This window comes from Saccostrea cucullata, unplaced genomic scaffold, assembly GCF_032062105.1.
Source record: "Saccostrea cucullata isolate Sc308-1 unplaced genomic scaffold, CSIRO_AGI_Scuc_v1 ctg999, whole genome shotgun sequence".
Classification (NCBI taxonomy): domain Eukaryota; kingdom Metazoa; phylum Mollusca; class Bivalvia; order Ostreida; family Ostreidae; genus Saccostrea; species Saccostrea cuccullata.
Genome location: NW_026933174.1, coordinates 65,156 through 92,541, shown reverse-complemented (window position 1 = coordinate 92,541; position 27,386 = coordinate 65,156). Strand labels below are relative to the sequence as shown.

The 27,386-nt window shown below is 31.6% G+C and overlaps 2 protein-coding genes across 2 annotated transcripts in view; both read right to left on the bottom strand.

Moving 5' to 3' along the window:
* Window positions 1-14,740, bottom strand: part of LOC134237453 (deleted in malignant brain tumors 1 protein-like) — a 108,950-nt gene extending 94,210 nt beyond the window's left edge. Inside the window, exons 1-19 of the mRNA XM_062719542.1 lie at window positions 14,712-14,740; window positions 13,983-14,007; window positions 13,837-13,863; window positions 13,326-13,536; window positions 12,791-12,930; window positions 12,059-12,097; window positions 7,999-8,040; window positions 6,092-6,148; window positions 5,778-5,922; window positions 5,353-5,474; window positions 4,997-5,059; window positions 4,276-4,420; window positions 3,844-3,965; window positions 3,390-3,446; window positions 3,025-3,166; window positions 2,747-2,871; window positions 1,621-1,677; window positions 753-894; window positions 409-530 (exon numbers count right to left, since the gene is read on the bottom strand). Of these exons, the coding sequence (XP_062575526.1) occupies window positions 409-530; window positions 753-894; window positions 1,621-1,677; window positions 2,747-2,871; window positions 3,025-3,166; window positions 3,390-3,446; window positions 3,844-3,965; window positions 4,276-4,420; window positions 4,997-5,059; window positions 5,353-5,474; window positions 5,778-5,922; window positions 6,092-6,148; window positions 7,999-8,040; window positions 12,059-12,097; window positions 12,791-12,930; window positions 13,326-13,536; window positions 13,837-13,863; window positions 13,983-14,007; window positions 14,712-14,735 (1,807 nt within the window). The 5' untranslated portion in view covers window positions 14,736-14,740. The remainder of the gene's footprint in view (window positions 1-408; window positions 531-752; window positions 895-1,620; window positions 1,678-2,746; window positions 2,872-3,024; window positions 3,167-3,389; window positions 3,447-3,843; window positions 3,966-4,275; window positions 4,421-4,996; window positions 5,060-5,352; window positions 5,475-5,777; window positions 5,923-6,091; window positions 6,149-7,998; window positions 8,041-12,058; window positions 12,098-12,790; window positions 12,931-13,325; window positions 13,537-13,836; window positions 13,864-13,982; window positions 14,008-14,711) is intronic.
* A 1,969-nt stretch (window positions 14,741-16,709) lies between these two features.
* LOC134237452 (perlucin-like protein) lies at window positions 16,710-20,971 on the bottom strand. The gene is made up of 4 exons (XM_062719540.1): window positions 20,911-20,971; window positions 19,762-19,841; window positions 17,313-17,409; window positions 16,710-16,921 (listed from the first exon to the last, which is right to left on the bottom strand). The coding sequence occupies exons 1-4, from the start codon at window positions 20,969-20,971 to the stop codon at window positions 16,710-16,712; spliced, it is 450 nt and encodes a 149-aa protein (XP_062575524.1).
* Window positions 20,972-27,386: the final 6,415 nt, after the last annotated feature.

The following is a 27,386-nucleotide window of genomic DNA, read 5'->3' as shown; positions in this document are numbered from 1 at the left end:
AAATAACTCAATTTTGACCCTGCTCCGTGACCCTATTTTTAATGTGTTATATCCTTGATAATTTTGATAATCATCATGATATTTTCCATTTTTTTTGCTCAAATTATTTAAATTTGTTATTAAAATATGTGTACTAAATTTGGTTATAATATGACGTGAATTAAAAAAGTTATGACAAAAGTCTACGAACTTTTTGAATGACCCTCGTATATAGCCAAAATGAAGAAATTAATGTTTTGAAAAATTTCTTACAATTTTTTTTTGGTGAGAGAGAGAGAGTGAGAGAGAGAGAGAGAAAGAGGGGGGGGGAGGGTGTGTGTGTACGAAAATATGGACAGTGTTTATCATTAAAGATAAGATTTACAAATTTTATAATTAACATTTTTAAGTAATATTTTGAGCATTTACCGTGACAATAAATGTAAATCACACTTGAACAGTAATTGTATCGGAATCCCTTGCTGCAGTTAGGCAAATAACCAGAGGAACAGCTTATTTCATAAGTGTTGTAATGGTTCCGAGCAGATGTACTGTAAAATAATATTTTTGTATTACTTTCCATAATAGAATATTTTAATAGATTTTCCTCTCTCTTTTAGATAAACTGATTTTATCAGGAAAAAACTAACAAAATTAAATTTGAAAGCTCAAGTAAAATTAATTACATACCGGGGGTATACAAGAATAAGATATTAATAAATAATTTTAAGCAAAATATGTTTATATTGTAAATAAAATTCCATTACGTTCACCTTGTATATGTACTGTAAAAATATCCTTTGGAACGGCATAGTGCCTCTCCTGACCGATAATTATATGTTGAAGTGCAAACTTCGTGTCCTTTTATGTAAACTCGACCATTGGTTCCATACTCGATTCGTACATCCACAGAGTCTATAAAAAATATATATTAAATATTTTTTTTCTCCAATAACTGTCTTCTACTCTCTGTCTATAATTTTGTATAAATTCCTGATCCAATTAAGTTTTTTTTTTTAGATCTTATCAACTTATTTTACTCTAAAAAATATGATTCAATATAGATTTTCTATTGATGGTCTTTCTTTCTTTTTTTCTTTCTTTTTTCCCTATATAATCACAATTAGTCAATTGAAACATTCATGTCATACTTTCATTGTGATTAAGTCAAGCAAACAAAATTAAGATATTTGTCAATATTTATTCACCAAAGATTTGTTATCTGTAATTTAAGAGATTCATTCATCAATTAATAAAAGTTTTCGATGCAATTGATAAAAAAAAAATCAACTTAAGTCTAATTCTGTTACATGATCCTCAAATGCTTTCAAATAAATAAGTGATCTAGTTGATTGGTTTTGAGAAGATTTTGAATATGTTTTTTATTTTTATTTTAGGTGTCAAACGTCACATACCTTAGAATAACCTTGTATCAAACATTTTACTTAACATGTAACATGTATAAAAGCAAAGAACAACAGCATCAATAGTACATTATTTTATGATATCCGTTTTCTTTAAAGAACAATTTAATGCTAAATTGATATAATAAAAAAAAAGCTTGGATGTAGAGAGATGGGGAGAAGAGGAACAGACAGAGAGATAAACAGGCAGAAATATAATGAGAGATAGAGAAAATACCGATTGAAGAATCTGTTGTTGTTTCAAGCCATTTTGTGTAATATCTTTCTGTAGAGGCTTTATGAAATAAAAAAAAATACAACATGGAGTCGTGTTATAACTACAACGCAAAATTAGAATTTCTTTCTCATTCATTGCAGTTGTTAAGTTTATGTTTCAACAGAAACATATCATTTTGTTTTAAATTTGTGTAAATACCTGTATAAGCACTTCTATTTAATATGAAATTAATCATATACCTGTTGATATTCTTTTCAATATTTTATAATTGTTTGTAGCTACATAAACTTCAAAGTTATTGGAAATGCAGCGCTTTCAAGGGATGAAATTACTCGTACAACTGAATAGTAGTTGAATGATAACTGAATCACAATTAAAAGATCATTGAAAAGTTACTGAAAAGTCACTGAAAGGTGTCTTTCAGGGACTTTTTCTTGCATTGCAGATATAATTCCTGATCCGCCGACCGCAGATACAGGGATGTTTCAAGTATCTTCCAATTGTATTTTTTTTAGTAATCAGTGTATTCTCTTTAGTAGATTTAAATTTATTATACTCATTTTCAAATACGATTGCATAGAATTCATCTATTAGGCATTTTCCAAATAAAAGTACTTAAATAACGTGGCCCAAAAAGTAGGGTGCAACAATTGCAATCGATCTGCATTCCGTTCTCGAAATACAGTAAAATAACTTTTGTGGGGTAAAATTTTCGTGGTTTGAGGAAATAATTTGGGTTCGTGGGGTCAAATTTTCTTGGTTTGAAGAAATAATATGGGTTTGTGGGGATTTAATTTCGTGGATTAAAAATTGTTTGGTAGTTATGTATATGACATTTTACATTCGTGGAAGACATAATTTCGTGGGTCTCATCATATCTCGAAAACGAAAATCTAAATCCTTCGAAAATTAGTGATTTCACTGTAGTACGTTTCCTTATCCATAATGCTAAGACGACATATGAATTAAAGCAGAGTTCAAGTTGTTAAACACTCCAGTTCAACTGATCAAAATAGTGTATACTCATCATTTTCGTGACCTGAAAATAGTCTAACGTTTAATATAACATTTTTGTAAAATTATACACACATGCAGCATTTGCTTAAAAGATCAAATCAGTATTTACCATGACCACAGGTTAGGTACAAGGTCCTTGAGCAGTATCGGGGTCTATATTCTGCAGAACAGCTTTTTAAGTATGCATTTGAGCAGTTGACTTCAATGGTCCGGTAGTGCTGGTTTGCATTGTAACTGTATAAAATGTTACGGAAACATTATTACATAGATTGTGTACATGTTATCACATAATTTAATGTTTGGCAACCGGAAGTGTAGTAAACGATGAAAACAAATATCCACCCTATATCCTTTAAATATCCACTTCAAATCAGTGTTTAAATTCACCTGTTATAAGAGTAGTAACCATATCCTTTTGACAGACAAAAGGTTTCACGTGTCTGGTATGTTATGTCATCAGCACAAACCTCAGTACCATCAATGTATACTCTTCCATACATTCCATGTTGGATATACACATTTGAGTAACCTAATGGTAACATATTAAGAGAAGATGTCAAAATTATATATTTTCCTATAATTCATGGATTCAGCGTGATTTATTTGTTAATTTCAAACTGTAACCTCATTCACAAGTACTTCCGCCGCAATATTATTCAAATTAGAGTATTTTTCGTAAATAATTCACCAGCTTTTATTTTGTTTGTTTGTTTTCTTTTAAAAATTAATATCTAATTTAAGAGCCTGCATACCTACGGATACGCCTGGATATTCTGAAGTATATACTGGTGCTTGAGTTGTCGTGTCTTCTACAAAAGTATTATAAATTGCAAAATTCTTTGAAGGTATCCATAGAGATTTTTTAATCAATCGTATACTTCTATTATCCTTTTGTTTTGATTCATTTACTTTAATCTAGACAAACATATCCATGCCCTTGTAATTAGTCCTTTCAATATAATTAGAAATGTGTACTTTGTAAGTTTATGTATATTCATATTATTTCTTAAGTCATTATTTTAGCAAAGTATTTTCTTTTCTTGATTTTTTGTTGTATGCTTTTTCTTCATAGTGGGAAATAATAATTGTAGCATAGGAATATAAAATAAAATTACATTTAAATATTTATTGAAAAAAAAATAATAACTATTTTAAATAATAATGCACCTTTTATATTATGTCATTCACACTGTTTTAAACACATACCGTAACAATAAAGGACCACAACACTTGAGCAGTAATTATATCGGAATTCCTTGCTGCAGCTGGAGAGGTAATCAGAATAACACCTAATGTTAACGGTGTTATAGTGATCACGTGGTGTTACACTGTAAAGATTATAACTGTTATTTGAAAAATACAACACTTTAATAGAATGTGGAATTTTTTCAAGCAACGTCCTTCGAAAACTTTTGGAATGAAAATTAACGGAAACAAAGACGTCCAAGTGATATTATACATGTACGTATCCTCACGTTAAAAATGTATGGAAAATAATAATAATGGTTGATAATAAATTAACCATTTATAATATTACAGATGTAAGCATATTTGAAACAACATAAAAAAATCTGGAATATTTTCTAAAAAATGAACGCAAAAATATAAGTACTTAAATGCATATTTTTTCACAGTCACCTTGAGAAGGAAGAAGAAAAAGGATATCCTTTAGCACGACATAACACCTCCCCGTAACGATAATTGTAGGTTGAGCTACAAACTTCCTGTCCCTCGACATAAATACGACCATAGGATCCATATTCGATTCGTACATCCACAGATTCTTTAAAATGCATTTCACAAACACCTTAATCTCTATACTCTCGATCTTTGTATATCTCTTTAAAATGCTTTTAAATAGATTTTTCTTACTAAATTCCGCATTGTATCAAGTACCTATATCAGTTAAGAAGATAAAGATACTAGTAAGCATAATGCAAGATGATTTATTCCGAAGACTCCTAAACTTCGTATTTCATTGAAATCGATCATAAGTTTGTTTTTAAAAAAAATATATGATGCTTTTTTATTTTTACTGAAACTTTAAAAGATATTTATGGTTTTCAAAATTAATATCATCATCCTATGTTGTTTTACATTATACATTAATAAAAAGTCTCAACAAAGACATCTTTAAACAGTGGGTGCTTGCCCTCATCCGAATCAGTTTTTGAAGAAAATAAACTTGGTCGGTAGTTTTGCGAGGATTTATATAAAACAAGATAAATATAAATACAAAGCAAAGCATATATCTAGCGTACATACAAATTTAAATTCAATTTAAAAATGAGAAAATTAGTGTTAAATTGATAAAGAAAAATATTGAACTGGAGAGAGAGAGAGAAGTAGAGATGTGTACCAATAGTATAATCTGCTGAAGTTTCACGCCATGTCCTTGTAAAACTTTCTGTAGTTGAAGAACCTGAAAATCATATCTCCAGACTGGCATATTAAGGTCTACAATGGTAAAGTATGTCCAGAGAGAGAGAGAGAGAGAGAGAGAGAGAGAGCAACATCTTTGTACCAATTTTTTTGTATTGAAATGTGGAAAAAACATGTTAAGTTATTTGTCAGATTTCGCAATTTGAAGTAATCAATAAAAATACAAATGGCGATAAAAGTAATGTTTGAGAACATTTCAAAGAATTTCCTTCTTAATATCGTATTATCATTAACAATAACATAAATTACAAACTGAGATTTAAAATGTCTTACTGTAGCAGTTTAAATACAATACACTCGAACAGGGAGTACGCTCTCGAAAGTAACAGTCATTGATGTACGAAGAATAACACTGGATTTCATAGGCATTATAATAGTAGTTTCTTGGGGAGACACTGAAAAGTAAAATGTAAAATACTAGTAATTATGCATAGTTTACAGCAAACAATATAGGGATTTCTAATACATATGCCGCTTGAAACAATAAGGAAAAAAATAGAATTATGAATAAATTTACAGTCTTATTTTTTATCAGTCAATTTAAATCTGCGATTTCATTAAGATATTTGATATTTCGTTTTTCAATTCTTTTTTAGCTTGATACCTGTTCGTTCACTTCTTCGTTCGTAATTATAAATTAGTCATTCTTCCTATGTGTTCTAATAAAGATTGAACACATAAAAAGGATTAAGTGGTACCTATTGAAAGAGCTGAAGGAATATCCTTTTGATCGACAAAGAGCTACTCCAGTTTGGTAGGTCACACCTGTATAGCATATCTCCTGTCCATATAATGATACTCGACCATAGGATCCGTATTCAAATCTCACATTATGTGAATAACCTAGAGATTGGAAAACAATAATAATACATGTAACTGGTTGCAAATTAAAGAGCGTCCCATTCAACATGTTAGAACTATAAAGTTATATTATTTAAAAGACTTTTGTTTAGATCTTGACTTCTGGATTTTTTGTTGTTCCCTATATGTGTAGGAATAAATATATACAAACCAATTGTAAATCTTGGCCCATAGGTCGTCTCGTGAGTTGTAACATCCCCTGTAATTCCTAATATAATATGTTTTTGATTATTTTTATCATATTATGTTTTTTTCATTATTACAAGAATGTAAATAAATAGCAATATACACAGAAATATGTCTTTGTAGCAAAGTGCACCTTTTTGATTTTGTACATGCATGTACGTGAGTTATGTTTAGTTATAGATACAAAAATCAAATGTATATTCAGGAGTTTGAAAGTACATGTATTGTTACCACCGTTATTATTGAATTTCATATCAAACAAAATTGGATGATGCTCAAAAGCAACCTCCGTTTTATAGTATTCGCTGCTTCATTCACATTCATTTTTTCACTTTGCAAGGGCAAACGTTTATCATACAGTATAGAGCTACGCATCTGAGTGTTTAACAGTGTAGCTGGTAATTTGCTATTAAAAGCACCGACTGTGTTTCATTCATGTACCTTGGTTTATCTGCATTTGATATACCGGTACTCTATCTTCCAGTTATATAGATAGTTACGTAAACATGCGCTGAAAGCATGTCAAATTTCTTAACTATGACAGCTTGTGATAAATATTAGTGCATTATATAATTATGTCTACGAGTGACTATTGATAAAGGGCACTTTTTCCGTCAATAGCATTCTAGATATTTAGATCTTTGTATTTGCTTTCATGTCTATTGTTGTTTATTGTTTAAAATGAATATTTTCATCATTTTTCTAAGTCATTAAAATTAAACATTGTGTAAAGTTACGAAGACAGCAAGTTAATCCTTTGAAACTCAAACAATTGACAATGTGGTTTGTATCAATATTCTCAATTTTATATTTAGAGTGAAAAAAGTATGACTATTCAGAAAAAAAAAATCATAAATCAATTAAATTAATGAACAATTTTTAGAAAGGTGCATTTTTACCATCTAAATTGGTAATTCAGGTCTAATCTGTGTTTTGGTAAGTATTACTGGGCTGAGGGGTTATATAGTTACATTTCACATATTTTCTTTTTTATAATTTACCATTTCTATTTTCATGTCTTAAAAGAAATAACACACTAGCATGATTTTTAAAAAGGATAATAAAGTCTTATAAAAATTAAAAATTCAGCCTTTGTTTGAATTTCATATCAATATACATGTTATTAAAGATAGAAAGGAAATTGACATCCTGTAAAAGTAAGATGAGGATATGGGGAATTTGCACAGACAAAAGGCCAAAACATACATCAGCAGCATCAAACACATAACACTTTCTATTCCATACGTAATTGTACTTTATCGTTATTTCATGATTATTTTGTGTTGTTTGTATGGGGCTTTATAAGAAAATTAAAATTAGATTAAGGAGAGTAGGTGCTAAAATTGTAGCAGATCGAAGAGTTTACATAAATAGCGTACTTCATTTAGAATCTGCAGCATATTTTATTTTAATTTTATCACGGTAAATAGAAATGTTGTAGTACATGTTTATAATGTTGATATGTTCCGTATAAGTATAATTCTTAGTTAGGGTTTTATTTTGGCATTGTCAGCGAGGGTGCTGAGATTGCTATAAATGAATAACGCTAAAAATTAATAGCGTTTATTTTTAATAGCGTATAAGTGAGCGTTTTAAAAGTTTAAATTACATCTTGCTAAATATACATATGTAAAATATTTCGAATGATAACGTATTACGTTGAAAATGCACATAAAAGATTTTTGACGCATTAAAAGAGTTAAAATGAAAAATACAGGTAAAATCCAAATTATATTACAAATATTTTTATATAGTATACTAGTGGTATCAAGAGAGAGTTTAAATCAAAATTCGTTATTACACGTATTTTATTGTTTTTATTACTTTTTTTGGAGAAAGATTAATTATCAGACTAAAGCTAATTATACAAACCATATGTTGTCGTGGCATTTACTTCAGGAATTGTCTTTCCATCTGTAAATTGTTCAAGAAAAATGTGAAAAACAAACTTTATAGCAGCAAGTCAATAAGGTTAATTTTCTGGAACATGATTAAATTATCTTTAAACAGAGAGAATACATATTTCTATAAGATATCTTATATATTATTTACATTATGAATGTGATTTTTGCAAACTATTATGCGAAAATATAATGCAGCATTCCGATTTACAAATTAAAGTATATTTTTTCATAAATCAAACTATACTAGTATTATATTCATGAAAATCATCCCTGAAATAAGAGATAGATTTTTATGTAAGAATACATGGGAAATGCAATGGCTATGATTTTTCATATTTATATGCAAAGATCGAGGCAAAAATATATTTGACTTTGTTAAAATTATGGACCCAAGGCTAAGTAAAAATTAAAGCTTTACTTAAAATGTTTACAGGTTGTACAATTATTTGAAGTAATTTTACCAATCCATGTTTACCGCACGACTCTAGGAGCATTTTCCAAGCATTTTAGGACAAATTCTTTCATCGAAACAAACATTATGTTCAAAAGTACAGGGCAAAGTTTAATTTGACATCTTTGTTGTTGATATGAGAGAGGTCAACCAACTAAGATTTGTAAAGATTTCTTGAAATGATTGATAACGTCATAACGTTTGTCCATAACTTTGATTGCTTGCATATTTCACCCATGAATTTCTTATGACAAAGCCTTCTTTTGAGTACCAACATATTTGACCTTGACCTTGACCTTTGACTTAAGCTCACTTTTGCAAATTATTTTCAAACTTTATCCTAGGTCATTTCTTTTGAACAGTTGCTGCTAGGACTTTCATACTTAATATTTGTATTTATTATTTCGTGAAATTTTTAAGGTAACAAATTAAAAAATTTTCACGATTATCATGCGAATTTTACCGTGTCGCTGAGCATTTACAAGCTTTGCGTTCTCTTTTCGTGTGTGTTAATATGGCACGGTTGTTAGAGCGTCTGCTACAGAGTCGCAAAAAAAGGAGTTGATCCTTAAGTCGAGGGTTCGAATCGCACTGTGGGACGTGGAGACCGGTCCTTCGAATGGGACCGTATAAACAGAGGTCCCGTGTCGCAAAAGGTTCTGGCACGAAAAAAATCCATCCCTGTTCAATGTCCCTGAGTGCTGAGTATAGTACAAATTTGCAGCTCCCCACCGGCAAGTAGCGGCAAATAATTATGCATGAAAATTTTTCGAGAGGGAACGTTAAACAAGATACAAACAAACAAATGAAGATCAGATGAAAAAATATGGAAAGGTGTGGTCTCAGGATTTCAATTCCCAGAACTTTTCAATTTGTTTATATTTAGCATTCCCCCTCTAATTATTGAACATTATTATTAAGTTCATGTTTGCCAAAAAGATATCTCCCCCATTTTTTCTGCTAATTTACTTTTCTTGGTCAAGAGATTTACATATTTAACTAATGGAATGACATTGGAAAAGTACGAAAGCCTATTAGGATCAATCTAGAGAGAAAAAAAAATTAAAAGGCGTTATAACGCTTTTTGAAAAGGCGTAATAACGCCTTTCTAAAAGGCGTTATTACGCCTTTCCATTCTAAAAGGCGTTATTACGCCTTTCCAAAAGGCGTTATCACGCCTTTCCAAAAGGCGTTATCACGCCTTTCCAAAAGGCATTATTATGCCTTTTTAAAAGGCGTTATTACGCTTTTCTAAAAAAGCGTTATTACGCCTTTATAAAAGGCGTTATTACGCCTTTCTAAAAGGCATTATTACGCCTTTTTAAGAGGCGTTATTAAGCCTTTCTAAAAAGGCGTTATTACGCCTTTCCAAAAGGTGTTATTACGCCTTTATATAAGGCGTTATTACGCCTTTCCAAAAGGCGTTATTGCGTTTTTTATTTTCAAATATATGACTAAACATATTTAGCCCAAGTGAGTGGGGGGGGGGGGTTGCAGAAATCTGCTAATTTACTTTTCTTGGTCAAGAGATTTACATATTTAACTAATGGTATGACATTGGAAAAGTACGAAAGCCTATTAGGATCAATCTAGAGAGAAAAAAAAATTAAAAGGCGTTATAACGCCTTTTCAAAAGGCGTAATAACGCCTTTCTAAAAGGCGTTATTACGCCTTTCCATTCTAAAAGGCGTTATTACGCCTTTCCAAAAGGCGTTATTATGCCTTTTTAAAAGGCGTTATCACGCCTTTCCAAAAGGCGTTATTATGCCTTTTTAAATGGCGTTATTACGCTTTTCTAAAAAAGCGTTATTACGCCTTTATAAAAGGCGTTATTACGCCTTTCTAAAAGGCATTATTACGCCTTTTTAAGAGGCGTTATTAAGCCTTTCTAAAAAGGCGTTATTACGCCTTTCCAAAAGGTGTTATTACGCCTTTATATAAGGCGTTATTACGCCTTTCCAAAAGGCGTTATTGCGTTTTTTATTTTCAAATATATGACTAAACATATTTAGCCCAAGTGAGTGGGGGGGGGGGGGGTTGCAGAAATCTTAACCTTTGGGACCTGAATTTCACAATTTGATATAGGACTAATTTCTCAAAAAATAAATTAAACAGATAGCAAATAGTCTGCCTGCTTTTTTCCAAGAAGAGAGAAAAATATCTTCAAATGACATGAATTTTAATACATGGCAAGCAATGGTCCAAGATACATCTGCCTACTAGTATATCGTATCTTCACAAGTAGAGCTAGTGTTGCCTTCTCTTAATACGAATGCAAACAGTTGTCAGTGAGATGTGCAGGAATATAGAGAATTGCTTAAATAAAGATTGTTTTAATTAAATCTTTCATATATTTATTAACATAAAAATAACGCCTTTCCATTTTTCTTTTCAAGTAGGCCAGTAGTACGAGTGCAAATGGGGTAACCCCCCTCCTCCACACATACACACAAAGTTTTGCTACAGTTTAAATATTATAATTAACTGTTGGTTGCTTTGTTCCTGAACATTTTGTTGCAGTGTGTAAAACTGTGGCAAATTATTGCATTTAAACAAAGTTTTACCGAGAAGTCACCCAGGAGTTTGGCCAGTAGAGTGGGGGTGGTAGGGGTGGTTGGGGGGAGGCTTTAGAAACACAGGCCTGTTAGATGCAAAATAATAGTTATTAAAAAAGCGTAATAACCCTTTTGGAAAGGCATAATAACGCCTTTTAAATTGCGTTAAAACGCTTTTTGGAAAGGCATAGTAACGCCTTTTAGAAAGGCGTTATAACGCCTTTTAAAAATGTGTAATAACGCCCTTTGGAAGGACGTAATAATGCCTGTTGGAAAGGCGTAATAACGTCTTTCGGAAAGGCCTTATAACGCCTTTGGGAAAGGCGTAATAACGCCTTTTTGAATGGAAAGGCGTAATAACGCCTTTTTTCGCGTTATTACGCCTTTTCAAAAGGCATTATAACGCCTTTAAAATTTTTTTTCTCTTTAGAGTGATCCTAATAGGCTTTGGTAGAAAAGTATCATTAACAATCGTTATAATGTACATTCCAAGGAAGACAGTTTAAGGATTTTAAGTTTCATTACTGGGGTACTGCGGGTAATGGAGTTATATAGGAGTTTTATGAAGAGACTTACTTTTACAATTGACGACTGACTTTTACAATTTAAACATAGACCAACTCCAATTACTAAAATGTAAAAGTAAGCCGTCAAATGTAAAAGTAAGTCTCTTCATAAAACTCCTTTATGAAGAGACTTACTTTTACATTCGACAGCTGACTTTTACATTTTAAGTATTGGGAGTTGGTCTCTGTTTAAATTGTAGAAGTCAGTCGTCTTTTGTAAAAGTAAGTCTTATCATAAAACTCCAATATACGTAGTTTGCATATGGCAAAAAATAACCATGCTTTTAATCTTAAAAATATAGCATGCAAATGTTAGGTTCAGGGGTTTTTCATTAGTTTATACATGTACATGGCAAAGATTTTGTTTCCAAAAAGCTGTTGTAAAAATACAAATCTAAATTTTACCCAAGAGATTGTACAAAATGTAGATAAATATACATGTAATATAATTCTTACCACAAACAAAACTAGTTGTAGGAATATCGGGCACAGTCACTGAAAAACAAAATTGAATTTATTATAGTTTTCGGTTTGTTCATATTTTCATTTAATATGTTCTTGAAAGAATTCTGTTATTTATTTTCTTTAAATAATTATATTAAATATTACATCTGTCGTATTTAAAGGTGGAAAATACTTAAAAAATTAACTTTTGCAAAAGAATACTAGGATATTTTGTGTGGTATGTAGTAATTTTAAAATAAATTCGTCCAATAATTTTGTTTAAGATTGAAATAGAGAAGCACGTGAGTAATCCAGAGCTACGAATCATATCATTCTTATTTTTTTTCCCCAATCTAAGGTGGAAAATACACTGTATATACATGTATGCTTAAAATAATTTCTAATAAAACTAAAACTGGGGACACACCTTTGTTTAATTAAATGCTTTCGCAGTTTATATGATTATAAATTACGTGTAAGTATTTCCACTAAACTTAAGAAATACTCATAGAATGTAAGAGAAAATTTATATCTTTAATAAAGGTTAACCTACTTAGTACATCCTAAGAAGTTTCTCTTTAATCCTAAACTCGAATTTGCAGAAAAACTTTATATTAAACTAAAATTTAATTTGACCGAAAAATTTGTCTAAAAAGTGGTCGCTGGTACAGCTCTCTTATATTTGTATGCATATGAAGGATGATTAGTTCAAACAATAAAAAAGATTTATTTATTTACATTTACCTGAATATCTGCTCTGTGACTTAAATGTTATATGAAATCCTTGATTGTTCACAGAACCATCTGTTATAAAATGAAGCTCGATATTGTTAGAAGAGGTGGAGAACCATCCATCTCCAACAACAGAGCAGTTGCCTCTCAATCTAGAATTGAAAAAAATATATATAAGATATTTGATATAATTTGACGATTAAATTTTGATAAATAAGAAAAGATTCTAAGAATGTTTATGGAATTCCCTATATTCACATCATCTTAGTGTGAAAAGGTGTAAAAACCTTCTACGTCCTAAACTTTTAATATACTTGAAACTTGCACGTGGATGTTTGAAATTTTTTACCCTGACGTGTTTGTGCATACTTAAAAATGAAAACAGTAGAATTTCTTTGTGTAACCAATGATTCAGAAGCATTTGCAATGCAAAAATTCTACAGATAGAAAGACGAACAGTCATATTTAGATCAGAAAATATTTAAAACTTCAGTTGAAAAAAACCTAGTAAATTTATATTTTATTACACTGAATGTAATCTACTTACTTTGCTATTTGATGTCCAGTATTTCTATCGGTAATTATCAGTCTATCGCAGCATGACTCAGTGGTAAAATCGCGTATGCTCAGAAAAATTTCTTGATCCGTATGGCGAACAATTGTCCATTTACAATCTAGATTACTAGAATAACTTGAAGGGTAGTTTGGACTTGTAATTTGTCCATTATAAGACGTGAAACGCAATCCACAGGGTGATCCTGTAAAAGTTTTTATGATATTTTAAATGATTTTCATTTAATTTTCAAATAAATTGACAATCACATAAATATCATGTAAGTTACTTTTCCCTGTGTAGAATTTATAAGGATGATCACTGTTCAATAGTTTCATTCATTCAGTCTAATCATGCATTTATTTCATAATAGAAATGATACTTATTTAAAACAATAGAAAAAGAATGCTTCGGTATGGTAACATTGTCCACTATAAAAAAGATGCATATTCATATTGTCTTTCAAGATAGAATCTTATTATAAGTTTATTTCTGATTCACGTACCTTTTGTAAAGGTAAATGACAATCCACCTATTTGAAAACGAAAACAATTAATTTAAATACAGTGTAATAATTCATTGAAACATTTTAAGTAAATTTCTGTTAATTTCATACATCTGTAATATCACCGTGATTTTTTATTGTCATACCTATAATGATGCAGTAACAAATAATCTGTAAAAGGAAAAAAAGCACTGGGTAAACATTTTTGCGATGTATAATGACAACTTTACCTATCCAAATAATCAAACATTTATTATTTGTTTATGAAAGTATGGAATTTCTATCCGCTTGGTTTTACATAACTTATAAGCAAACCTTCTATTAACCACTTAAGGGTCATTGATACTCTGAAAAGAGAGATAACTCTTAATTACATAAATGTCTATTATTCCTTTATAGATTTGTCAAGATGAAGTGTCTTTTTTGGCCAATTTTGCCCCGCAAACTATGCTATACTGGTCGGTATTTTACTTAAAAAATATATTTCTTTTGGAAAATCGTTAAGGTTCAAGCATTATTTTATATGAGTGAGCAGAGGGTTTATGAACCTTAAACCAGTTACTTCCTAAATCGCATTGTAAGTTATTAAAGGAGCTTTACCTTTAAATTTTTATAACATTATTAAACAAGGTTCTGTCTAATGAAAAGACAATCATCTATTAAGAAATACAATTTAAAATGTTTTTTGTTTTTTTTTCATGACACCGTATCGGTAATACAAATAAATTGGTAGAAGAATGGTAAGAAACAAAAAAATTAACATATTACTTTGAATTGCAAGACACAAATTGGCAAATTCTATCTTAAATCAATACTGTATATGAACGAGTATTTATTTTACTGATTTTTAAAATAATTTGAAAGGGTATGCTTACAGACAGTATTGAATGACGCCCCATATCCTCTCAAACTATTAACGAACAAACGAAAAAAATGTTTATCAATTCGTTATCACCTGAAAGCTAGACACCTTAGTTCAATCAAACAAAATACTGTTATCAATATTACATTCAACAGCTTAGATTACATTTGACTGAAGATTAGACATCATAGATATGGAAAAATACTTCATCCTTATTAAGGATGTAGATGGAAACGTAAAATGAATGTACTGTCAATAAATTTGGAATAAGACGGACACGCCTACTCTATAGCTAGATTCTGTACTGGGCCTGGCCTTCAACTCACACATCATCACCCCGCCACCAAATCTACTGATGCATGAAATGACCCTGATCTCTATCATAATGCTTAAATTGATCCGTTCTCTTAAAACTTAGATTCCTTCGGCAACATGACTTTCATTTGAAATAAATTGTTTTTTCTTTCTTTTTGATTGTACCTACCCACAACGCGTGCACTTCTTAGATTTTATTATTCTGCCTTCTCAATGCTTGGTTTCTCCCCACAAAGCTTAAGGTCATTCCTATACTCCATTTCAAAAACACTATCCATGAATCCCAGGATATTATGTTGGTGTACATTTAAAATCATAATGACATGGATTTTTGTTTTGTTTTGTCTATTTTTTGCAAGTTGTTTTAGTAATAGCTGTATTTGTTCATTATGTATATTTTATTTATATCGTTATAAGGGGCACACTGTATATACTCAAATACAGGGCTGTGTAAATTTTGTACGTTTTGGTTAATTTCAAATTTTTAATGGTATTGAAATATATAAATGACCTTTTACGACTATTAGTTTTATTTTATATTTTGCAAAAATTAGAGCAGAGTAGATATTTATGATGAAGATAATAAATCATATTGAGAAAAGTCAATTTAAGACAATGTTTTATTAAATCAGTTATATAGCTATTGCACTAACCACATAAATGAAATAAAATTATAGATTTCTGACTCGTATGTAAATTGATCAATTGCATGATGTTTACGTCCCGTCGATACTTTTTACTCATATAGAAACGTCACCATGTTTACATAGGTCACAGGATTGACCACGACAATTTTAATTATTATAAGTAGAAATAAATATAATGGAACATTGCTGTGGTTTTACTTAATGAATGTTGAAATTATGTTTAAATGCTTATGGTTGAATCTTTCTTTGATTATGCATGAATTCGCGATTGCCATTACATTATAAGAAAAAGAAACTTGAATCTGTCCATCTATGTGGGTTGTTTATTCTCTATTGCATCAGTGAAGACTTAAAAAGTGCATTTTACTATCCCCTTGCAATGAAATTGGAGGGGATATACAGTCATATAGTAACGCAATCGGGAGTGAGTGTGTTTATTTGAACACCGTCCTTTGCAAAATGAAAGTGACGTAATTTTTATCGTGATTGATGTTGAATGCCACCTTATAGGTATGCACTTTTCGAGAGGATGCCCCTTCTTCTATAATTATTCAAGTTATTAACAAAATAATAATTTGCCAGATTCCATCAAGACTGCAACATTTTCAAATACCGCATAGGTAGAGTTTTCAGCGAGAATTTAATTTTAGTATTATTAGTCAGGGTGCTAAGATCGCTAAAATTGCTTGGAAGTTGATATACCTCCTAAAGTGAACATTTCAAGTTCGCTAAAATTAAAATACCAATTTTTAAGGTCAAATCGCTAAATTTGCTTCTCGCTAAAATTTCATTTATACGGTAGCTTACACAGCATAATACTTGATTTGAATATATTTTATATTGATAAAATCAAAAGGATGGGAAACAAGTTCTGTACAACATACTAAGTTCAATCCAATGACCGAGTGTCACTTTATTAAAAATTGACACAAAAGTTATAAATAAAACTACTAAATCGTCAATTTGTCATCGTATCAAATAAAGATGGTCTTTTAACACTCAACATTTCATTTTCTTGTTACTTCTGTAAAATTACATTTCATAATTGTTCATTTTTCACAGATAAACTTTGACTCGTACGAACAAGGACAATCGATCCACTTGAGTTCTAATCTCAGCAATAAACAGTTTGCTCTCTGCTTTCCGTTTGGTTCACCGAGATATAAATTCCAGTCCGTGTAAATCATTCTACTGTTAGAATGGTGCCAGTACCATGTGCCCTCTGACCCTTCATCTGACCCTTCAGTCCACCAATCGTTAACTAAGGAGTTAAACAGTTATTCATGTATGTACGTATTTTTACACTGTATATGAATTTCATACATAATTTGAAGTGTGCATACTCTACACAATTAAAGATCGGCCTGTCTTTTTTGTGAAGTTTTCTTCATATATGTGTATATATATCCACTAATTATTTCTTCATTTCTTGTTAAAAATAATAATTGGTAATCAAACAACGGTAAATATTAATTCCTTCATTAAAGAGTGCATTTTAACACCTGTTCAACGTTTCAGCAAATAAAATATATTATCAAATTATTTAGCTAGAAAAGATAATACATATATGTAAACTGTAAGCTAAATGACGTGTTTGCTGAGAAATACGTAACAGTTACTATGTAAATCAATTACATATTAAAAATAATCACCTTCATCTTTATGGTATTTCATTCGATCAAAAATCCAATTGTTTTCTTCTTCGTTGTCTATTGCCACGAGACGTGCATCCACGGATTCACAATACATCTGAATGAAATGTAATGAAAAAATTATAATTATTTTTAAATGGTTACATGCAAAACGAATCCGTGGTACTGAAGCCCGTTGAGGCCAGTTCAGAGAAAGAAATATATTTTATTGCGTTTAATTGCAATAATTATTGCGTTTAATCGCAATAATTATTGCGTTTAATAGCAATACTTATTGCGTTTTAATGCAAAAGATTGCGATTGATATTTTTCATTGCGTTTAAACGCAATAATTTTGCGATTAAACGCAATACTTTTTGCGTTTAAACGCAATAATATTGCGATTAAATGAAATACTTTTGTGATTAAACGTAATAATTTTTTGCGTTTAATTGCAATAATATTGTAATCAGAGATCAATTAGCCAAAGATTAATAATAATTACTATGGTCCGATTTTTTAAAAGAAGAACCGTTTGGTTCTGTTTTTTGTAAAATGTTGCAGTTTTTTGAATATTGAAGTTAAACAATGGCATCCTAACGACCACAGTTTCTTAAACCTATTAGAACCCTACACTTTTAACGAAGCCTTTAATCCATTGCTGCATGACGCATCACAGCTAATTAAGAATGTTTCAGTGGTATTAATAGACATATCAATTTGGTAGTACACATCGATCAATCTGTTTTCATTTGACTTTCATTTTGATTTCATATATTCTATCTTCTTCGTTCTCGTGTTTACTGTATGTGATCAAAGGAAAGGTTGTGATAACACAAAATATACATAATATGTACATGTACATATATATAAGTCTAAACATTTCATCGATTGTTTCCTTAACCCCTTTATACATGGTTTAAACTTTGTGACCGCAACGTGGATGGGGTGATGGCTTTTCGATCATTTTTCTTTTTCAGTCTTTTATTTCAAAAATCATTTAAAATTGTTTGCATATTTTCAAAGTTTAAAAGTAGAAAAAAAACAACAAGATAGGAATTGTACTTTGTGTTTGTAAGGGAATAAAGATATCTATACATGCTAAAGCTATGTTTCGTTCTTAGGTTGTCTTTGTTTCTACAGACCAACACTTCTTTCTCCTCTGTAAATCCACACCAATGATTTAACCGTTCAGAAAATAATGCTTGTTCAGAAAAATCTGATTCTATAAAGCTAAACAATACTAACACAATCCTCTCAATTATTTACTGTACAAGACAGAAAGAAGAAACAAGAGACCCATGGGCCACATCGCTCACCTGAGCACTGTAACTTCGAAAAAAGCAGAAATCATATCATTGAAAAGTTAAAACCCAAAAGTGGTCCCAACCAATCCTTATCCTGATCAGTCATTGTGGCCCCGCCCTACCCCCGGGGGTCATGATTTGAACAAACTTGAATCTACACTAATTGAGGATGCTTTTATATAAGTTTCATCTTTCCTGGCAGAGTGGTTCTTGAGAGAGAAGATTTTTATCGAATTTTCATATATACATGTATTTCTATGTTAAACTTTGATCGGCCATTGTGGCCCACCCTATCCCCAAGGGTCCTGATTTGAACAAACTTGAATCTACACTGCCTGAGGATGCTTCCCTATAAGTTTCATTTTTCCTGGCAGAGAGGTTCTTGATAAGATTTTTAAAGAATTTTCCTATATATTTCTATGCTAAACTTTGAGCGGCCATTGTGGCCCCGTCCTATCCCCGGGGGTCATGATTTGAACAAACTTGAATCTACACTACCTGAGGATCCTTTCATATAAGTTTCATCTTTCCTGGCAGAGTGGTTCTTGAGAAGAAGATTTTTTAAAGAATTTTCCTATATACATGTATTTCTATAACATTTGATCGACCATAGTGGCCCCACCCTACCCCCGGGGGTCATGATTTGAACAAACTTGAATCTACACTACCCGAGGATGCTTTCACATGAGTTTCATCTTTCCTGGCACTGTGGTTCTGGAGAAGAAGATTTTTAAATGATGCCATTAATTTTTCATTTATTCATTATTATCTCCCGTTGGAAGAGGGCTTGGCCCTTTTTTTTTATCAAACTTGAATCCCCTTCACCCAAGGATACTTTGTGGCAACTTTGGTTGAAATTGGCCCAGTGGTTCTTGAGAAGAAGATGAAAATGTGAAAAGATTACGACGACGACAACGCCAACGACAAAGACAACAACGACAGACGACGGACAAATTTTGATCATAAAAGTTCAATTGAGCCTTCTGCTCAGGTGAGCTAAAAAGTATCAGTATGCTTGGGTCCATTGCACTCTTCAAAGATCAATAGAAATGGTTGCTTTTTAATACAAAGATTATTGCGTTTAAACGCAAATAGTATTGCGGTTGAAATGCAAAAAAATTGTTGCGTTTAAACGCAATAATATTTTTGCGTGTAATGTTTACCTTTGCCGTGTTCCAGTCTTTTTTATCTTTAAAGAATCCGTAACAATTCATTGCATATTCTTCCCAATCCGCAGGACAACCTGTGGAATTATCAGGATCAAAAGAAAATCACAAACATTATGATATTTATGGGATTTAACAGCATGAAAAAAATTCACAAATTCTTGTGATTAGTTGTTTTGGTCCTTTTTAATGAAAATACACAGAATGATGAAATTTTTGCGAGGAGAAGTGCGAAATAAAGAATGAGCAAAAATAAAATTCTCTTCAACCAAGATTCATTTACAGTATTTTGACCAAAAGTAAAAGAGAAACCTAAAAGTTTATTAACTTTTCCCTGACCTTAGTTAATGAACTGAAAAGCTATAATTGATTTTGAAAACAAAAATTAGAAAGTGATTGCAAACAACAAATGATTTTTTAGCCTAATTTCAGACATTGTGACAAATTTCAAAATTAACCATCGTCAAACAATTAAAGGTGTTTCTAAGTTTATAATAACACATCATACCAAGGCAAAGAGGATAAAATTCATGGATTTTGTTTTCTATACGTTAAAACATAGAAAGAATTTAATTTCTAAGGCAGAAAAAAATCTTAATCCGAATAACTTTTTTATAACCAAGTTTATCTGTGTAAAGGTGGGACAAGGTAGATTGCATTCTCCGGATAACATCAAATCAAAGTCCTTGGATACTTTTTTTTCAATCCAAAACATTTAAATCGCATTAGTTATAGTTTTTCTTGATAATTTAAGATACTGAGTTCATAATTAGCAGGCAAGTAGCATCGATTTTGAAAGTGGGGGGGGGGCAGCCACAGAATTTTTTTTTACCCACCTGAAACAGTTGACAACCAAATAAAAAAAAAACCGCAAAATTGCCCAAAGTCATAAATCCTATTTCAATATCCATTTTTAAGCTTACAATACTATATTTCCTTCATATTACTTTACTTTAATATAAAGTGGGGGGGGGGGGGCAACCAGCCTTTCAATGAACATTTTCAATAGTAAAAGTATTGCTGGCAAAAAAAGTGGGGGGCTAGGTTCCCCTGGTCCCTCCTGTTGCTACGTCCCTGATTAGACCCCCAAAATATGTTTTCTTTGAAATATAAACCTAAAGATAATGTTATATAATGACTACTTACCAACGAACATTTCGAAGTAAGACCAATATCTCGCCTCTGAGATTTCGGAGGATCCGACCATTTGCAAAGCATATAACATGAGACATTGCTTTGATTTAATGTTGAACAGAAACGCAATGCAGTTTACAGTTCGACTGCATACAGCTGCACACATTAAATAAGGTCTCTTTTATGGTTTGAGCCTCGTCTTCGGTATAATCAAATCGCTTTCTGTATGTAAATTCTGATTTCGAGGATAAAACACATACACATGTACTGAAAATTCCAACAATAGTTAACAAAGAAATAAGAGGTAAGTTACCGTAGTTTGACATTCTAAGCTTGCAATGCTACACTGTGTTGAAGCCCTTTACAAGCGCATGTACATAAATTATGTATATTCCCAATTTCTAACAATTTCTTTCTTAGATTAAATTTCTTGCTTTGAAGTTAACAAATCTGATTTCTAATTAACTTAATATATAGAATGGAATAATTTCGAAAACCTATGAAAGATATTGTCTAGTCATCAAATATTTATCATGTAAATTAAACAAGAGGCCCATGGGCCTTATAGGTCACCTGAGCATTATGCAACAACTTTCCAGTGATTGAATTTGATTCATGTTTTAAGCCAGATGCTATGGCATTCACAATTTTGAAAGAGGCACCATTGATCATCATAACAATACACTTAGCAGTTGCTTAGTTTGTTTACTTAATGCCCATACCCAGGGTAGGGGAGCAAAAAATGCATTTCAACTAATCAGTAATATTCAGCAATAATCAGTAGTGCCCCTACCACACATGAACCCCAGACCATTAGGCCTTGATATTTGATTAATACCAAGGAGCAGATTTCAAACCATTCATTCATTTTCAGTATATTAGTATAGCCCCCCCCCCCACTCTTCTATGGTACCCCTGACCCTGGGGCCTTGAAATTCACAATTCTGGAAGATTAGGGCCCTTGTTCATCATAACTATATAGGTAGTTCATCTGCTTAATACCCTGGAGCAGAGAAGAAAATTTTCAAAGACTTAATGTATTTTCACTATATAATCAATAGAGCCCCTCCCTGACACCAGAACACCTGACCCTGGGGCTATAAAATATACAATTTCGGAAGAGGCATTCCTGCTCATCATAACTATGTACTTAGTTAGTTTATTTAATTCCTAGGAGCAGAGAAGAAGATTTTCAAAGAATTCGTGTATTTTCACTATATAATCAATAGAGCCCCGCCCTAACACCAGAACCCCTGTCCCTGGGGCCATAAAATTCACAATTTTGGTAGAGGCACTCTTGATCATCATAACTATGTACTTAGTTTGTTTATTTAATACCCAGGAGCAGAGAAGAAGATTTTCAGAGAAATAATGTATTTTCACTATATAATCTATATAGCCCCGCCCTAACACCAGAACCCCTGACCCTGGGGTCATAAAATTCACAATTTTGGTAGAAGCAATCTTACTCATCATAAGTATGCACTTAGTTAGTTTATTTAATAGCCAGGAGCAGAGAAGAAGATTTTCAAAGAATTCATGTATTTTCACTATATAATCAATAGAGCCCCGCCCTAACACCAGAACCCCTGACCCTGGGGCCATAAAATTCACAATTTTGGTAGAGGCACTCTTGCTCATCATAACTATGTACTTAGTTTGTTTATTTAATACCCAGGAGCAGAGAAGAAGATTTTCAAAGAATTCATGTATTTTCACTATATAATCTATATGGCCCCGCCCTAACACCAGAACACCTGACCCTGGGGCCATAAAATTCACAATTTTGGTAGAGGCACTCTTGCTCATCATAACTATGCACTTAGTTAGTTTATTTAATACCCAGGAGCAGAGAAGAAGATTTTCAAAGAATTCGTGTATTTTTCACTATATAATCAATAGAGCCCCGCACTAACACCAGAACCCCTGACCCTGGGGCCATAAAATTCAAAATTTTGGTAGAGGCACTCTTGCTCATCATAACTATGTATTTAGTTGGTTTATTTAATACCCAGGAGCAGAGAAGAAGATTTTCAAAGAAATAATGCATTTTCACCACCTAATTATTTAGCCCCGCCCTAGCACTAGAACCCCTGACCCCTGGGCCATGAATTTCACAATTTTGGTAGAGGACTCATTGCTTATTACAATCATGCAAACAGTTTGACTGCTTGATGTCCAGGAGTAAAGAAGAAGATTTTTAAGATTGCATTAATTTTAGTGGTTTTGGCCCCACCCCTCAGGCCCCAGGGGGGCAGGGATCATGAAATTCACAATTTTTGTTCCCCTTTACCCATAGATGCTTTGTACCAAATTTGTTTGAAATTGGTTCAGTGGTTGCAGAGAAGAAGCTGAAAATGTTCAAATGTTAACGCACGACGCACGACGACGGACGAAAACGGATAGCAATAGGTCACCTGAGTTTACTCAGGTGACCTAAAAATATATGTTTTCCGATAGTTTATGACGATGAAGCGGCTTTGATTTTAACTATGATCAAACGATTTTCTGTTTCAGCTACACGCTTGATTTATTTTTTCATAGCTATCAATTATTTATATTTTCACTATAATGTTTTCTCTATTTTCATAACCTTTTGGGAAAACAATATTCTTAATCTATAAGAAATGTAGAAGTGAAGTCATCCATAAGACTCAATTTAAGTTCTTAATACAGTATTCTTTTTAAAGATTTCTTTTTCAGCTTTTGATCCTTAAGTCAATAGCTATAGACATTTTCTTTCAAAACAAAAAAAATGCAAAAGCTTAATTACAGATACATACGAGACGCTTTATTGGATAATTGCTACACTCGTTGACATTAGCTGAATTTCGATCCCATGCATATTTTAACAGTGAATGAAAGCTGTGTAAATTTCAGTTGCATATGTCATGTATGTAGTTTAATTAAGGAATCACTGTCTAGATTTGAGAGTATGCCTAGGCATCAACAATAGTGGGAAACATGGGATAATTTGCATATCGGGCGAAGTCCGTTATGCTTAAATTGTTTTAATTAAATTTTTAAAATCTGAAAAAATAGAGATTGGGATATCGTTTAAATATTGAAAGGAATTGAGGAATGCTATTTTATATTTTTAAAAAAAATGGTATATGCGTATTTATACATTAAAAATGTAGACTTCAAAATGAGGGTGGCTATAGATTTAAATTACACGGATGATAAGATCCATGCCAATTTCAATATACTCGCACACTGACGTCAAACACAAAGGCAGCCTCAAAAGGGATTTACATGCATATTTGGCCTCCTTAGCGTCAGGCTTTGTGACAGATGCGCACGTGATTTGCATGCGCATTAGGCCTCCTTAGCTGCTGACCTATTTTACCTGCCTAATTTACATTCCGGAAATGCTATAAAGAAATAAATTCTCCCAACTTTCAAACAGTTATCACAGAGAAAAAAAATTAGAAATTGAAATATATTTATGTAACGTCTAGAAAGCCACATCTTACTAAAAGTCCAATTGAGAATTGAGAATTGTACCAAATGCTCAGTGTGATTTGAAGTGAGTAGTATTCATCTTGAAACCATTTTTACAGTAAATAAAGTTCTTACTTTTTATGTTGAATTTTGACCTTTTCAAGCAAAATCTGATGTTTACAATAATTTGATTATCTCTACATTTACATCCAAGGAAGGCATTTTATTGGTTAAGTAGTAACTTTGATAACATGTCAAAAAGATCAATGCGCTTTATTACAATCAATAAATCATTGCATAATAATCAACGTATTATATGTTGTGTAAAGAACCTCAGTAGGCAATAATATTTTGTGCAGTAAAAGAAGATCGTTAACAATATTTTAGTGAAAATAAATGTCTTTATCAGGACGTGGAGAAAGAATTGTATTTTTTTTTTTTTCAGAGGATCATACATTTTGAGGAATGAGTTTAAAAACCGTTAACATGCTATTGTTTGTATACAGTTAAACTTAACAAAATTACTGTTGACCTTCGGTATCTCGAATACTGATATCTCGAATTTGATGTTAACCACTTTTTCCTTATTTCTCTCAAATTTTGCTTACTAGAATCTTCGGATGCTTGTTTGTTTGTTTGTTTTTTTTTTTCGTTTTCTGAGGTTTGATCGATATTAAAATCAAAGACAAAGAAAAATTGATTTATATATTTTTTTCGTATAAATATTTCGATAAATCTATTTATTATTTATCAGTCATTGGTGCTAAGAATTTTTATAATTCTTATTTTTTTCACCGTGCTTCCAGCCTCAAAATCTCTGTTCTTATAAGAGAACAGGCCTCTGTATGATCGTTTAGACATATGTAGTACATCTACTAATTATTTCTAAAAATAGATGAATATATAACCACCGTATTGCTACAATCATTTTTTGGTGGCCGACCATACATGGAGTCAAATGTCAACATGATATACACTCAACAAAACTTCTAAGTGTTCACTTATTTTAAAACTATTGTATAGAATGATGTGATATTTTCAAATTATTACAACAAATGGGTCTTCTCAACAATTATTGAAAGAAAATCAAATATCACCGATGAAAACCAATGTTCCTTGACGAAGCTTAAAAATAATAAAACTGCACTTTGCGGCACGTGTTTTGTGTAATTAGTATCTTTTTGTGATCATTATCAAATTTTAAAAAATGGTTTTACTAAAAAAACATAAAACATTGGCAAAATGACCATTGAGATGAAAGAGAGAGCCGTTGGAATGTTGATATCTGGACAATCTTTGCACCACGTTTTACTCACTTTTATTTTAGTGCTTAATTGTACTTGTTATTACTTTTAAAACTTATGAAACACTATCAAAACCCATTTAAACACATTTTTCTATAGGCTGTGCTCATTTTTCATCACCAATTTATCACAATTTGAAAGTTTTTGACAAAATTTAGCCACACCGGAAGAGACCTTGAACTTCGTCAGAGACCAAAATTTCGCGTCACACCATGTTATCCTTAAAGAGGCCACTTACGTGCTAAACACCCTAGGATATTGACCACAAGACATGTGTGATGCTACCCTCTCAAATTCCGGATCTGAATCCCATTTAACACATTTGGGATTTTATAAGAAATGTCAACCCCCCCCCCCTTTTTTTCCACGCAATTTCAATGGTTTGAAAAGATCTAGACAGAAGGTATGGCAGCAGATGCGTCAATCTCCTATTCAGGGGTACAAGGTATTCAACTGTAATTACAGTCTTGTAGTAATTAGAGTGAGTGGTGGTCTTACTCCATAGAGCTTTTTGTGTGAATTTTTATTTTGAGGTTACTTCGTTTCCTTGACACTTTGTGAAAAATTTTGTAGAGATACTTACATGAAATTTATGCAACATCCAACTTAAATATGCATCATTAATCAGGAAAAAAAAGAAATTATTTTCTGTTTGCATTTGTTCTCTAAAACTTCAGAAATGTCAGGTGAACACTTAGAAGTTTGGTTCAGTGTAGAGAGAAAATAAAGATGAGGCGAAGAAAATTGCAAAAAGTAAAAAAAGGGGGTGATTGGTGATTTTGTTCAATAATTGCCGACCATAAATTATACATTAAATTAAAATGAGAAGGGGGTTTAAACACATATTAGGAAGGTGTGAATGTGTATTAAAATTTAGTTTTAAATTGAACACATATGATGAAATAATTTTGTTTTGCTAAATTGTTTTTATTTAGCTTACAAAATCGTAAAAGGTCAAAAAGATGTCGGCTAAAATGCCAGTAATTTTGAGAGGGAACTTTCATCAGGCGCTAGTCCCAAACTCCAAGCAGGTTTGTTCCGCTAAGGAATTGGCCATTCATTCTAGCACGACAAACCTGTCCTCGCCATTTCCAGTAGATATGAACATGTATGTTTCCTAGTGTTTAAACCAAAAAATATATGTGTATAATATAAGTAAACTATCGTATCTAACATTAAATTAATTACGCTTGGCTAGGTTACTTACCTTTGACTTGTATCTTCTTCAATGGTTAAATACATCATGGCGACTTGACAGGGCTCCCTGTAAACATGACGTCTTTTCTCTATTGCATCAGTGAAGACTTAAAAAATGCATTTTATATATATACTTGCAAGGAAATTGGGGGGGGGGTATACAGTCATATAGTAACACAATCGTAAGTGAGTGTTTTTATTTGAACACCGTCCTTTGCAAAATGAAAGTGACGCAATTTTCATCGGGATTGACATTGAATGCTACCTTGATTTATAGCTATGTACTTTGCAAAAGGATGTCCTTTGTTCTGTAATTATTTAAGCTATTTGGAAAAAAAAACAATTTACAAGATTCCATCAAGATCGCACCATTTTCAAAAAGCTTAACACTTGTTTTGAACCTATTTTTTATTGATAAAATCAAAAGGATTGGAAACAAGTTCTGCACAACTTACTAAGTTCCTAACTCATTTATTAAAATATTTCATGCAAATTAAATAAAAATAATAAATTGATAGAAGAAAAAAACAATTAAATACAATA